Source organism: Sycon ciliatum, chromosome 6, assembly GCF_964019385.1.
Source record: "Sycon ciliatum chromosome 6, ocSycCili1.1, whole genome shotgun sequence".
NCBI lineage: Eukaryota > Metazoa > Porifera > Calcarea > Leucosolenida > Sycettidae > Sycon > Sycon ciliatum.
The window spans coordinates 23,167,897-23,183,450 of NC_088648.1; the positions used below are offsets into that span (position 1 = coordinate 23,167,897).

Consider the following 15,554-nt stretch of genomic DNA (forward strand, 5'->3'; position numbering starts at 1 on the left):
CTGGAGTTCGCGCTGTTCCGCCAACTTTACTTGTGCTTGTACTTGTGCTTCGAAGTAGTTAATGTAAGCGGAATTAAAATAGGCCTGAATCGACTAGCCACGGTTTCACTGCTGGAAAGAGAAAGGCTAACCAAATGAAAGAACTCGTGCAATGTGCCGGCGATGGTTCGATGCCCGCAAGCTAACCTTATGCCGTTGCTGGACATGAATAAAGTGTCGTTGACTGTATTCTGGTAGACCGTTCTCTGTCTATACTGAACGACTAATTGTACTGTAAGGATTTCCTATATAATGAACATGTAAGTGTAAAATGTTATGCTCGCAAGTACGATGATCGCAGCGCACACAACGAAAGGGAAAGAGAGGATTTGTTCAGAGCAGTTTTCTGGTTACATTCATCAGTGAATCTGCGTAACGATGGAATGGGGACTACTTGAAACTAATCTTATATGGACAAATTAAAGTGAAAGAAAGAGAAAAAATTTGGATGGACAATAAGCAGCGGTAACAAGCAGCAGTTTCACACGACGATCGTTTCGCTGTATAGTTAAGGATTGCTCATCAGGTGTGCAAGAATGGACTTGGATAGAGAGCCAAGGGTAAATTTATAGTAAAGAAAAAAGGACATAAAACAACAAGGTACATTATAATGTCCACTAACACCACCAGTTACTAAACAATCAGCTCATGCGATAACATTGCACGACACTGACCGACGGTACTGACGTTCTACAACTAACTGGCTATCAGCTCTACCACGCCTTGGATGCGCACCAACACTTACCAGCCTTCCAACTACTTGGAAGGTTCTAAGTTATAGTTGTGATAAAATAGGAGGGAAGGTGAGCGCAACCAAGACTAGCACGTTACAAGCCGGTGAAGTAGCTGTTAGTCATACCTAGCAACTTATAGGTAGGGCCGAAACGGTTATTACGAACAACGGGTTATGTAACCGACTAGCCGTTAGGGCCAAACAAAAGGAACCTTCATAACTCCACCATTTCTTGTTCCAATTCAGCCATTGAAGGGCCTACGCGGTAACGGAAACTCCAAGCTTTCCATTGCAACAATCGTTTAAGATCTGCAATGTATGGATCCAGAGATATCGCATGTCTAATTCTTTTCCCTGCAAATTCACATTTTCGATCGATTTTCACGGCCATGTTTGGGGAAAAATCCTTTTTTGCGTGCCTTTGGAGCGACTGAGCATAAGCTAGTGACGTAGCGGCCTGAAGTGGAATCATCCTAAACATAGTTGGGGGGGGGGTGCGATGGAAGAAAGTGAAATGGCGTTGTTGGGACGAATTTGCTTGCGTATCAGGCTTGGAGACGACTTCGTTGTGTTCCTGCGCCAGACATGTGGAGGTTGCTTGCTGGAACCTGGCATGATCGCTTTGCTCTCACCAGGAGCTTTCCAACGGGCCAAAGATTGTGAAAATCGAGTGAAGGATGCCAAAGGCTGAAGGTGAAAATTGTGCTGAAATTTCATTATTATGTTCCATGCTGTGCTGGTAATTATCAATGCACAAAGTAGGCATATGCGGATAATGCCGGCAGAAAAATTGGCAGAATTCAGTACTTTTTCTGGTAAGTTTCATGCATGTTTGGTATGTGGATAAAGAAATGGAGCAGAATTCGAGGAATTGCCCTCCAAACTGTATGGTTCTGCCAATTTCACTGCTTTCGAGCAGAATCTGCCACCTTTTCGAGCATTATCCGCCAATGCCTAGCATAAAGGGTTAATGATTCTGTTTTCAGTCACTTTCACTTTCAGATAACTGGGTGCCATGTCAGTTCGATCTGATGTACAGTGTGTCCACTTTTAGCTACCCAGTTATGTTACGTATTTTCGAGTGCTTTGTACGGAATCATGAAAATTCTGTAAAAAAAGCCATAAAAAAGGCGTCAAAAACAAGGAAGTTTCCATGTTGCTGTCTTATAGGTTATAACCGGTTAATATAGGTCCGTTTCTCTCTAATATTTTCTGCTTTTAACTTTTAGGTCCGCTGGACCTCGTGATTCTTGGCACTTCCATTCGCGTCCTTGCTATTGAGCACCAGCTCGACGGGGTCGCGTACCGGGCAGGTCAAGAACAAGGAGTCGTACAACTAACGCCCTGGTCAAGAACCACCTTTCCGCTTCCGTGGGACGCCACCATCCCATGATCAGGCGTCAGATGCGGCTCCTAAACGGTGGGAGAGGATAGAGCAGATCCACCAACCATAGGCCAAACGCCTAAATCCCATCCTTCTGCTCGTTTGGTCACTGCCAATTAAAATAAAATCAAACAGCAAACAACACGAACATACCTACGTGTACTAAAGCAACGGCACGTTTCCCAGTCGAATGAAATAACCAGATGGACAGCAAATTTGTTATACCGCTCTCTTAGCAAAGTATAAACTAACCGTCGTATTGTTTGAAAAAACTCGTTTTATATTTTTTAATTAACCGTGTACAGTACTAGGGCCTCTTTTGAGTCGTTTCCCTTTTTATTTAGAAATACTAATAGCCACACACTATCATGGTGCAAATGCCAGCAAAAGACGCACTTGGAGGCACGTAGCGATCAGAGCTGAAGCCGTGGAGACTGGGCAAGAGCAGCTAAATCAAGCAAGGGCCTCCGTATCAACATTGCTCATACGCGCCAAACAGAAAAATACGTAATGAAAACCAAACGAACCGAAGCACTGGAGAGCAAACGAGAAATAAAGGTCACACTCAGCTCAGTCACGCATTGCCATGTTTAATACGGGAAGGAAAGTTGAGGAGCAGACACATTATACATTGGCTATGCCGCTGCTAATGATTTGAACCAAATTAAGGACTAAAACCCTCACATCGAATGTTATGGCTGATTTCTACAGTACGCATTTGTTATAACCCTTCCTCTTCTCAATCTTTATGTTATAATTTTGCAGATATGTTCCCAGTAAGCCATGAACGGAGACCCCTTCGACTTAGGCCTCGGCCTTTGGGGAATCCATAAATAAATAAATAAAATGAAAAAACATCATTAGGTTCGCTGAAATTGTATTGTATTGTATTGTATTGTATTTATTTAAAAGGATTCTCCAAAAGCAAATGGATGCTTATCACGGAAGTCTCCCACATAAATATCGCAAGAAAAATGGGGAAATGGGGAGAGGAGAGTGGAAGATGAAGCATGGGAAGAAGGGAAACAAGTACCTAAATATCGAGGTGAAATCGGCTGCCTCTCAACCGACTGGCTTCAACCAAGCAAGAGTATAGCCGTGGTTGGCTATAAAAACCCTGCAATCGCCACGCAAAGTGGTCATTGGCTACCCCAGCCATGTATTGCTTGGAATAAAAAACAAAAAACAAAAACAAAACATGAAACTCGGTTCATGTACTCTTGCTTCGACGTTGGCTGTTAGATATCGTAGTTGCTCACCAGTCAGTCGCTTCACCATGGACACATTGCCGTATACAGTCATGTACGTGATCAACAACAGTTACTAACTAATAACTCTGCTATAGTCTTTTCTGGTCATGCCGGCGAGTAGTAAATTACCGGTATTTTACTACTCGCTGGTCATACGAGTGTGGCGATGGCACGATCTACTTACATTTTGTCCTACGCTGATTGGTTTATCTAATTCCTATACATGTATACGCAGATTGAGTAATACCTATCTATAGAGTACTGGGAGTCTATACTTCTAGTTCTACGGTATTTTTTAGTGTATTATGGTTGACTGTTGTACTAGACGTATTATTTGTGGTGGACGTATATAATGAGTCTTGCGCTTGGAAAGGTCGTGTGGAATTGCGAATTGAATAGGGTTGATCAATTGCAATTGCGTCCCTTCCTTGGCCAAACTCGTTATTTCTATCCTTCGCCTATCAAAAGTTGGCAAAGTATCTAATTGAGAAAGCCTGCCGCTAGCGCAATGGACGGTCTCCGCAGTCTGCTCGGGATGAGGAGAGTGCCGAAGACGACGACGCTGAAGGAAGGCAACATGGTGGTCGTCACTCAGTTAGACCACTCCGCCTTTAAGCCCATGGAAGAGATCACTATCAGCAAGCTGAAAGCCCTGTACAAGCAGTACACGGAGACCCCCGGATCGCACGCTCAGATCGTGCTGGCGGACGCGCGCCTGAAGCTGCAGTACTGCAATGCAATCACGCAGCAGGTGATCGACATGCAAGACGTCAAGTTCGGCTCCTACGACCAGTCGCGTACAGTATACCTCATGTACAAGGGCCCTGGAGGTAATACGGCTCTGACCGCCTTCACGTTCCACCGAACGGCGGAGGCAAGCGACGCTTGGAAGGCCATGGGCACCGTGTTTGGTCAGGTCAAATTAACGGAAGAGGGCGTTTGGTCAAACCCCTGCGCTGAGTAAAGCACGGCCATTCTCATTCATGAGACTACTGTTTCCACGACCATGCATCTTTCAAAATATCCAAAAACTGACTTTAAAAATCTTTACTTTTTGGCTAAGTGGAAATTGTGTGATCGCGACTAATGATGTCTTGGTCTGGCTGGGAGGCAGGCTGCTTCGGAGGCCTAAATATGGCAAGTTTATGCACAGTCCACAAAAAATATTAATATTTTTAAAACGGAGGTGTAGTTTAGTAGGAAAGAAAAGGTTTGCTCCCCACTTGCACTGCCACTGGCACTGGAGCTCGGGTTGTTCCGCCGACTTGACTTGTGCTTGTACTTGCAGTTGCTATAAACGGAATTGATGTTAGCCTGAATCGAATAGCCACGGTTTCACTACCGGAAAGAGAAAGGCGAAGCAAAAGAAAGAACTCGTGCAATGTGCTGGCGACGGTTCGTCGGGTTCGATGCCTACAAGCTAACCTTTGCTGGACCCCGGTTGCTGGACCCCGGTTGCTGGACCCCGGTTGTTGGACCCCGGTTGCTGGACCCCGGTTTCTGGACATGAGTACAGTGTAGTTGACTGCATTCTGGCCGGTCTCTGTCTATACTGCTGACTGCTGACTGCTTTCTTTTAGGTATACATCGGTACTCGTCCGACGTCCAGACATTGACACGAATTGGGCTAGCATTCAGCAACGGAAGGTGGTATGCATTACGGCGATGTTAAAAATTTAAAACATAATCCTTTTTTTTTAACTCAGGGTGTTAAGGCCATAATAAATGTAGAAAGGAAAAGGAAATAGATATGAGTTGAGAGAGGTGGGTGAGGTAACTCTCCATCACTTTAACCATATGCTATATACAGTCAGAAAGTGCAACAACTAGGCACAAAACTCGTATCTATATTTCCTTTTCCTTTCTACTTTTTTTAAACATGAGATTTCTGTTCTTATTGAGTTAACCTTTGATAGGACAGATACTTTAATACTTGAAGTGTTATTCATCAGGTTGAGGGCCTAGGGGAAAGTCTGAAGACAGAATTGACTCTCACCACCAGGCCTCAAACCAGGGACCCTGGCTCACGGCCACTAAGCTATGGCGTACTGCCATCCAAGCAGCGACTACTGAATGTTTTCTTTAATATTTCGAAAGTCAGGCTGCCCGTGTATCTGCCACAAGCGGGTGGGACGCAGCCCTCACTGAAACTAACTATACTAACCACCCGCACACTTGAACCTTGCTGGTTACTGGTTGTCATCGCTTTCATGATATTGGGCAGAACTGCCTGTTTGACATGCGATGTAAAATAAATAAACACCAATACCAACTTCACGTGCCAACTAAAACGCGATGAGCATATTAATCAGTACTCCTTGTCAGTTTTTGTGCCATTTTGTCGCACTCGCTGACTGTATAAGATCTGGTTACTTTGGTGGACAGTTTGTCATAACTCGTAACATTTCGTCCTTTTCCTTTCTTCATCATAATTATTATTATTATTGTAAGGAAAAATTGGAGGCGTATCCAATTTCGAAATAAAGGTGTCAGCACCAATCTATGCTTTTGCTTTAATATAAGTTGCTGTATTTGACATTTTTCCATTATTCCCTGTATTAACCCATGATGAGAAGGGAACGAAAACGCCGGTTCGGTTAAGAAATTGGCTTTCCTGACTGTGTGCATTGCGTCGGTGCTGACACTTTTATTTCGAAATTATTATTATTATTACTCAAGTCTGTGGACAGCAACTCACACGGTTTCGCTCTGTTAGAGCTCATCAGCACAGCTCAGAGGACCGAAGCGCAGCTCTTCGCAATGAAATACGTTTCCGTGAAGCAAAGCATTTTTATAAAGAGCTGCAATCCCCGCCAAGAGGGCTAATATTATTATTATTATTATTATTATTATTATTTTAACTGGTTTGAGGGAAAGAGAGAAACGTATTATTATTTGAAACTCGGATATTGAGCCAATAATAATGTAGAAAGGAAAAGGAAATATAGATACGAGTTGAGAGTAACTCTCCATCACTTAAACCAGATACTATATACACCCCTTCTTTACTTATCTGAAACTCGGGTATTGAGCCAATAATAAAAGTAGAAAGGAAAAGGACATATGGAAACGAGTTAAGAGTAACTCTCCACCACTGTAACTAGATACTATATACAGTCAGAAAGTGCAACAACTAGGCACAAAACTGACAGAGTACTGAGACATTCGACGTCCTGACACCTAGCTTCAACACATCTCCGTAGCGCTAACCGACAGCCTTCCAACTTGGAAGGTTAGCGCTACGGAGATGTGTTGAAGCTAGGTGTCAGGACGTCGAATGTCTCAGTACTCTGTCAGTTTTGTGCCTAGTTGTTGCACTTTCTGACTGTATATAGTATCTAGTTACAGTGGTGGAGAGTTACTCTTAACTCGTTTCCATATGTCCTTTTCCTTTCTACTTGTTTACTTATCTTTGATATTTATGACCCACCCAAGTTGGCTGGTGTGCTGCTTTGCTGCTTCGAATTGTAGTTAGACCGCTTTGTCAAATATCCTACTGGTCTTGTCATAGTCCAGTAACAATCGACATTCTTTGTTCCGTTGGAACTGTAGCTTGTGCTCATTTTCGTTGCGCTTGCCTTCCCCTCTTTGGTCTTTCCATAACCTTGAACCTTCCTAGTTGGAAGGCTGTCTGTTAGCGTTATGGAGATGTGTTGAAGCTAGGTGTCAGGACGTCGAATGTCTCAGTACTCTGTCAGTTTTGTGCCTAGGTATTGCACTTTCTGACTGTATTATAGTATCTGGTTAAAGTGATGGAGAGTTACTCTCAACTCGTATCTTATTTCCTTTTCCTTTCTACACGTATTATGTCTCCTTTATTCACTTCTTTCGAAGGCGATAAGCCAAACCCACCGGGAAATATTTCCATGGGTGGGACAGCAAAAAGAAAGTGAAAAAACAAAAAGCTAAAAACCAAAGGGACAAGAAATATGGGAAGGAAAAAGAAGAAAGGAAAGAAACTCAATCCGAACTCCAACATCAAAACAAGAAAGTATGTACCGTATTGCTGAACATGCCAACTATAATAATATAATATCAGTTAATAATATATACTGCTGCTAGCTCGGCCTATTTAGCTCGTAGCTGTACTGATGAGGCCTTTATTGCCGAAACAGCTTGCTGCCTACAGCATTGGGTATATATGTATCTATTATTGCACGATTAAAGAGGTCAATATAATTATGAAATATAGAACGAGTAAAAGACCGAGGTCCCCCGAGGTCTTTTACGAGGTCTATATTTCATATATTGACCAATTATGAGGGCAATAATAGATTTATCACGACATAGCATACCTAAAACTGGTTTTGCTTTGCTTTAGGAAGAAAGGAATACTATTGTAATAGTATAATAGTATGTACTTATGCCGTTTACATTGGACATTACTTCTGTGTAAACCGAAGTTTTCAGTTGTCTCTTGTAGTATGTTCCTCAAGTTCTTTGACTGAGAATCTGACAGTTTGGGTTCAAATCCCAGCATTTGGCTTCAGATTTTTCTTCTTTCAGTTCTAATTCTTTTCTAAGTTGAGGAAAAAGTTCTAAGTCCTCGGGCTAAGGGGCCGTCCAAGGTTACCAATAATATTTTCAAAACGAAAAGATTTCGTTTGGGGGTGGGTGGGTTTGATGGAGTTTCGTTTTGAAAATAATATTATTGAATGCAGATGGAGAAGGCCCAGTTACTTTTGGCCCTTTGGGTGTCGAAAATTGACATCAATATTTTATTGGAATTCGTTTTACCTGCTGAAAAGGTGGGTGGGTACCGGGTGGGGGCTGAAAAATACTAAAACTTTTCGTTTGTAAAAACAATCGGTAACCCCGGACGGTCCCTTAATTTTGAGGTGCCACTGAACGCGTGAAAATGCGCAATTGCAGTTCACTCCACCTTTTCCACCATAACTTACGTTCTGTTTGCTTGATTTTGACAGTCTAGGGCTCTTTGAAACGCTCTTTCCGCTGCCAAGAGAATGAGGCCACGCTCAACTCCGTGGGTGCCACAAAGCCTGCTCCAGAGCGCAGGGAATCGCCATAGGTCGGGCCTCGTGTTGAAAGAAATACTTCTAAATTTCATCCCAATGCCATTTCGCTGTCGTTTCTAGCACAGCTCTGGATATTTTTGCATCTCAATCAGTAGTTTCGACGTCATTACACCCACACGTCATCAGCTGGCTGCGCACCACGTGATCCACGGGAAATCCCCGAAGCACGAGGCAAAAAAATGATTTTAAGACGTTTGAACAATTTAGTGCCGCGATCAAACTTTCGAGCGCCATATCTTTATCATCGTTTCTCCTATTGCAAAAGCGATTACATCATTGGAAAGCTTGGAGCTTCCTCTTTGATCTACATATTTCAATATTTGCAACAGGACATAAATCGATGGAGTTACGACAGTTTTACGGTACGTACACAATATCAGTCGTTAATGACTGATGCACCGCAAAGGGTTTTTAATATTAAAGTGGTCAATAATAAGTAATAATAAGTGGTCAATATAAGCGGTCAATATTATATATGCTGATATTTGACCGCTTAGAGATCACAAGTTTCTGTGGGGTCAATAATATGAGAGTGATAAATTTATCACTCTCTTATTATTGACCCCCACAGAAACTTGTGATCTCTAAGCGGTCAAATATCAGCATAATTGACCGCTTATATTGACCACTTATTATTGACCACTATTAGCCCGAGGACTTAGAACTTTTTCCTCAACTTAGAAAAAAATCAGAAATGAAAGAAGAAAAATCTGAAGCCAAATGCTGGGATTTGAACCCAAACTGTCAGATTCTCAGTCAAAGAACTTGGGGAACATACTACAAGAGACAACTGAAAACTTCGGTTTACACAGAAGTAATGTCCAATGTAAACGGCATATGTACATACTATTATACTATTACAATAGTATTCCTTTCTTCCTATAGCAAAGCAAAACCAGTTTTAGGTATGCTATGTCGTGATAAATCTATTATTGCCCTCATAATGGGTCAATATATGAAATATAGACCTCGTAAAAGACCTCGGCGGATCTCGGTCTTTTACTCGTTCTATATTTCATATATTGACCTCTTTAATCGTGCAATAATAGATACATATAATATGGGTATTATCATATATATAATATGAGTATTATCACATAAAATCATGCTCAATCTGCGCATGTGTATTTTAGCGTATGATTGGGTAGCTGTGGGATTAGAATGTGGTGCATAATAAAAGTGCTACCCTTCGTGTGATTGTTTTCTCGATGAAGACTGCTTGATTGCTAGCTTTTACGTTCTGCTGAATTTTAACGTTCTCTTCAAGGTTCAAACAGCAATAATGCTTGACCCACCGGCCAAGAGGGCCAAAGTCGACAGCGAGTCGAAGACGGAACTAGCGCTGGGGTCTGCGCCCGGCCTAAGCGAGTCACCACCGTCACTGATACCTTCCCGTCGACTGGTGTTGCAGCCACGAGAGGACTTCGCAACAGCACAGGCGCAAGCGCTGCACAAGAAGGTATACGAGGAGACGACCATGCCTCCAGTGGTGTCAGTCCAGAAATACAGTGAGTGCTGGACCCTCGATAAAGCGATGAGATTCAGCAACCAAACGAAGGTCGGTATTGACCTTGCCACGTCCAACCAGGATGGTAAAAAGTATATCCTGAAGTTCGCCTCTTATGAGGCAACCTCAGCGGAGCCTTTTGATAAGGTCAGGATGTCTGAACTTGTCAGGGAAATGCTGGTCAATAAATTCGTGCTCGAGAAGATCGGGTGCCAGTACTTCGCTCGTGTGGAGCCAGCAGCCTTTGTGCTCCCCTGTGGTCTCTACATGCAGATGGAGTACTGCCAGTACCAAGACCTTAGGGAGCTCTCTGACACCGATATGTCCGCAACTGAGCGACTTAGGCTGATCTCAGAAGCCGCACGGGGCCTCGATCAGCTACACACGCTAGGCCTGGTGCACTTCGACGTGAAGCTAACCAACATCGGAGTGAGCCAGGACGCGAGTGGCAGAAAGAGGGCTAAGCTTATCGACCTGGGATCCACCAAGGTAGTTGGAGCACAGGCCAGGCCGGACGACGTTCTTTCTGGGGACACATCCACATACCGTTGTCCGGAGCTGTGGGTGTTGCGAAAACACCCCTTGCTTCCCGAGAGCCAAGAGTATAGCGTCGGGCCGGAAGTGGACATGTGGGCCCTGGGCTTCAGCATGGTGCGCCTTCTCTTCAATGCTTACAATGGCCCGTGGGCTCATGCGAATGCTGAAGATCCGGACTATTCCAAGTTCATCACGACGAACCGTGTGGGTCCAGATGCAGTGGGTAGAATTGAGCGTCCGCCATGGCTCGAATTCACTCACCATCAATTCCAAAAGGGAATATCGCGGTTTGTCAATTTTCTGGCATACAACTTGCTGCGCGTTGATCGCCACTCTCGAATGTCTGCCAAGACCGTTGCTGATGAAATAGACAAGCATCTCGGTAATGGCGGCCAGTAACAAAGGGCTCCGGAGAGTGATTAGTCACGTGATTAGTCACGCACCGTCGCCCGTTCTCCAACAGATCGCTCATAACATACACACATTGCACAAACTCTGAACTACAAGGAAACAAAATGATAAACATTTCTCCATCAATATTTCGGCACTGGGCCATCATCAGGATTGATAATAAGCAGACTGTGAGGTGAACCTGATATAGCCTGAGCACGTACATGTACGTGCTCAGGCTATATCCAGGGAGAAGATTACATCTATGGCGCGAAAACATCAATGGTGAGAAAAACTAATGAACTTACACTTACGTTATTTTTAACAATCATTGTAGCTGATGTGAGGCCAAACATTATCATCGCAAAGTAGTAGTACTAGCGCTATTCAACAGCACTCGCGCAACGACCCCTCTACAGCTAGCCAGTAATGATTATGTACATGCATTATTTATACTACAGGACAAAAGGCAACAGCTTTACACCGTATCGAGAAGCCTCCAATCACCAGTCATTGCTGACAGCTGGACAACGATAACGAACGCTGATAGCCTCACGAATACTATGGTTGACACGTGACACTTAGTTGCCTTGTGAGCATGAATGGTGTGGCGAAAGGAATGACTGGTGTAGTAAATGGTTTGGTGTTGACCAGGGAGTCACAATTATACCAGGGAATCGTAAAGTACTGGGAGGCGACACGTCACACATTTCACGACCCGCGAAATTTGAAACGTCGTCATCATCTTCTTTTCCTCAATTGTTTTTGCTATGTGCGTCGAGGCCTATTCTGGATCTCCAGAGCGAAAGCCGGTTGTTTGTGATATGTACCACGCATTACCTTAAAGGTTGAGCCGTGGTTGTTCAATTTGTTGGAAGTTCACTGCTTTGGAGACGACAAAATTAATGTCAAGGTAACTTAACCACCGTCGGCAAAATGTACTCAAATTTGAATTGAGTCAGTGCGAATGACGCCCTGTTTGCGGAATAGAACTCCACTAAACATACCATTTTTTTATTTTATTTCACCTTCCCGTGGCCAGAGAATATAGGCCAATATGGAGGGAGGGGGCGGTAGCCAGCCATGGCAGTAAACAAAAAAACAAAGCAAAAATAAATAAATATTACACATTACTGGAGGCAAAGAGAAACAAATGTGGATGAAGAACTAGCAGTTATTAGAACATGAGCTTCATGTTGGCCTTGAAATCCTTTAGCGTACAAGACGATTTTACTGATAGAGGCAGGGCCAGCCAGAGAGAATAGGCAGCAAAAAACGGAGATCTGGTATAAGCTGAGGTTCGGGCTTTAGGTAAAGTGCAGGGATTGCGCGTAGGACGAGTGGGAAGAAACCAGTTATATTTACGCAAGTGTGGCGGGGATTTGTCAAGACGAATAGAATGAACAACAATACACAGTTTTCGATCCGCTTGACTAGAGATAGGGAAGGTGTTAAACATATCATACAGCTCGGCAGAAGGAAAGTATGATGGTTTGCGGAAAAGGACTTTGAGTATCCTCTTATTATGGACTTCCAGGGTACTCATTAACGATTTACTAAGTAGGGATGACCAGGCGGTTGAGCAATAGAGAAAAATGGGGAGAATATAGCAATGATAAAAAAGGCGAATGCATTCAAGCGGGTAGGTGGGAGCAGTGAGACACGAGGTAGCCAACAGCTTTACTGACTTTGCTACAGATATAGTCGACATGTCTACTAAACGATAAGTCTGAGTCAATGACCAAACCAAGATGTTTGTGTTGTTTTACCACTCTGAGGTCTGTGAGGGATCCGGGAAGAGTGAATGCATAGGTTGGCTCTGAGTTCGGCAGGAATAATATCTCAGTCTTGGCGATACTAGGTCATAGTCTCCAGGTAGTCATCCACTGATGGACTTCGTTGATACCGCGCTGGAGACTGTCTCGCAGCCTGTCTAGACAGTCATTGAACCGGAGCAGTGCAGTATCGTCAGCAAATAAGGACACTCCTTCAACATGACTGGGAAGATCATTTATATACACTAGGAAAAGGAGGGGCCCTAGGATGGATCCCTGGGGCACTCCGGACAGAACAGGTGAAGCATCTGAGAGAGTTCCACCTACGAAGACAACTTGCGTTCTGTCGGATAGGTAGTCTGTAATCCACTCCAGCGCTGAGTCACACACACCGAAAACTTTGGAAAGTTTAGCAAGTAATGCACGGTGCCACACGGTGTCGAAAGCTTTCTCGAGGTCGAAAAAGCACATGGCAACTTTCCGCCCCATATGACGATGGTCGGCAATGTTTTGGATCAGCTTGGTGAGCTGTAGAGCGGTCGAGTCACCACGACGAAACCCAGATTGCGCGGGATCCAGAGCAGGAGAAATATGATTATACAATTGATTGAAGAAGAGCCGTTCGCAAAGTTCCCACCCCCACCATGCCTATGGTCCCTTCATGTTGTCCAAGTTCCATTCTCGGTTTGTGTGAAGTTTCGAGGTGAAGTTCGATGATGTACTCACCTTTCCATGGAAGGGAAACAAAGTAGCATATCAAACAGATGCAGTATTTGATGCCACTATCCTCATTCTTATCATCTTTATTTCAGGATTACTCAAAGGCGTCTGCATTCAAAGTCTTATTTATTTCTTGTGTACTTGCATACTGGTATTAGTTTAGTCCCACAACCTGCGATAAAATGATCAGCTGTAGCACCTACTCCACCTTTATGTTTACATGTATCTACAGCCAACTTCGCTTATAACGACACTCGGCGGGGCATCAGAAAAGTGTCCTTATTCACGAAGTGTCGTTATACCCGAAGTCTCATTATAATTATGTGTCACAGTTGGATGGGACTTTGCTCCGGGCATGAAAATTATGTCGTTATTCGCGAATGGTCGTTATATCCGCAGTCGTTATTAGCGAAGTTGACTGTATGTCATTCGGATCTTCCCAAGTTGTACATTGTACTGTTGAGATACCGAATTCAAATAATTATATCAATACTATGCCATACCATACCAAAGTGTTTCACACCTGTACGGTCAATGAACTGCACACAATATTTGTCATTAACTGGTCATAACTCTTCTGAACACATTGCCCTCAGGAAACGTACGGCCGAGTGTCGCCTGACCGACTGAGCAAAGTTCTCTGCGACGAAAGTCACACTATCGGCGAATGCACTCAAGGCGAATACCCGTGAATACCCTGTATACTGCTTGTATCACTTGTCACAGAAGCATACACACACACGCACGCACACACATACCATGTCCCATGTACCATATACGCTAGCCATTGGCAGACTATGCTCGGCCAATCGTCAAATTATGCTTTTGATCAGGGAGTCGTAAAATACCGGGTATTTTACGACTCCCTGCTTTTGATTATGCCACAATTATGCCAACAAATATGCTGAATTATGCTGAATTGTGCTCGGTTCCACTATGTATTCACGCTGTACATAGAGGATTGAGAAACCACGCATACACACACGGCCATGCCCTAAGCATAATATTTTTGTCTAAACCGAAAGATGCCTACCTTACACGTTGGAATCCGTATATTATACCGGAGCATAATTTTTGGACGAAATCCCAAGATTATGCCAAATATTATGCCGCCATAATCCGCCAAGGGCTATGACAAGGAGTCGTAACTGGGGTATTTAAAAAAAACATCTCCAGGCTTTCAGTCTGACAAAGCTGTATTATGCCCCTAAGCATAATTTTTGTCTAAACCAAAAGATTATGCCCACCTTCCACGTTGGAATCCGTATTATTATGCCGGAGCATAATTTTTTGACGAAATCCCAAGATTATGCCAAATAGTATGCCGGCATAATCCGCCAAGGGCTAATACGCCCGTTTGTTTGAAGTTTTATTTTACATCGCAAACCAAACGGGCATTGATGCCCAATATTATGATGGCGATAGAACAAAAAGTGTGGCTCGATAAAGCTGCACTTGAGAAAATGAGAAAACAGTCAATAGGAAGTATATGGACCGGTAATTACAAGTCAAGTTCGAACGAGCTAACAATCAGAGAGAAATAGGAAGATGAGGACCTATGCCAGAGGGAGGTACTATTCGGCCATATTAACCGTAGAAAAACACTTTCAGCAATATTTTAAACGGAGTTGGACGACGAGTGGACGTGAGTTCCTGTGGCAGGGTGTTCCAAAGCTTCACGGCGGAAACTAATGGTCGGCTGTCGCCAGATGTTCGCCGAGTTAGCGGAACAACAATCATATTTGCAATTGTCATTGCCAGGGGTGTTACTGGGAGGTTGGAGGGCTACTAGTACTCGATCTTTCAGAAGAGGGCTGATGCTCAGCTGCTGGTGTGGACACGGTGCATAAGGAAACGGAGTTTGCATTTGGCACGTTCAATGACAGGGGTCAGAGAAAGGCGAGCGTATAGGAGTGGTATGGGACAGGAAGGGCAGATTGGCTACGCAGCGACCACATCGCTTGTCGAGGACAGTGAGCTGGTGCCGCTGCTGAGCCGTGAGTGCAGAGAAGAACGCGTTTGATCCATAAAGCATGTCAGGAAGTATAAGGGCAGAATAGAAGAGGAGCGACTGGCGTTCAGATAGCGACGGGCGGATGGTTCTCAGGGTGGTTAGCTTCTGGGAAGTTTTACGTACTGTACTATGCTGGAGACCTGCGCGTCCCACCGAAGACAGGAATCGA

The 15,554-nt window shown here is 43.9% G+C and overlaps 1 protein-coding gene across 1 annotated transcript; it reads left to right on the forward strand.

Annotated features, from left to right (window-relative positions):
* The first annotated feature begins 9,724 nt into the window (after positions 1–9,724).
* Positions 9,725–10,885, forward strand: LOC135820134 (uncharacterized serine/threonine-protein kinase SBK3-like). Its single transcript, XM_065333444.1, has one exon. It carries the CDS (start codon positions 9,725–9,727, stop codon positions 10,883–10,885), a length of 1,161 nt encoding a protein of 386 aa, XP_065189516.1.
* The last annotated feature ends 4,669 nt before the right edge of the window (positions 10,886–15,554 follow it).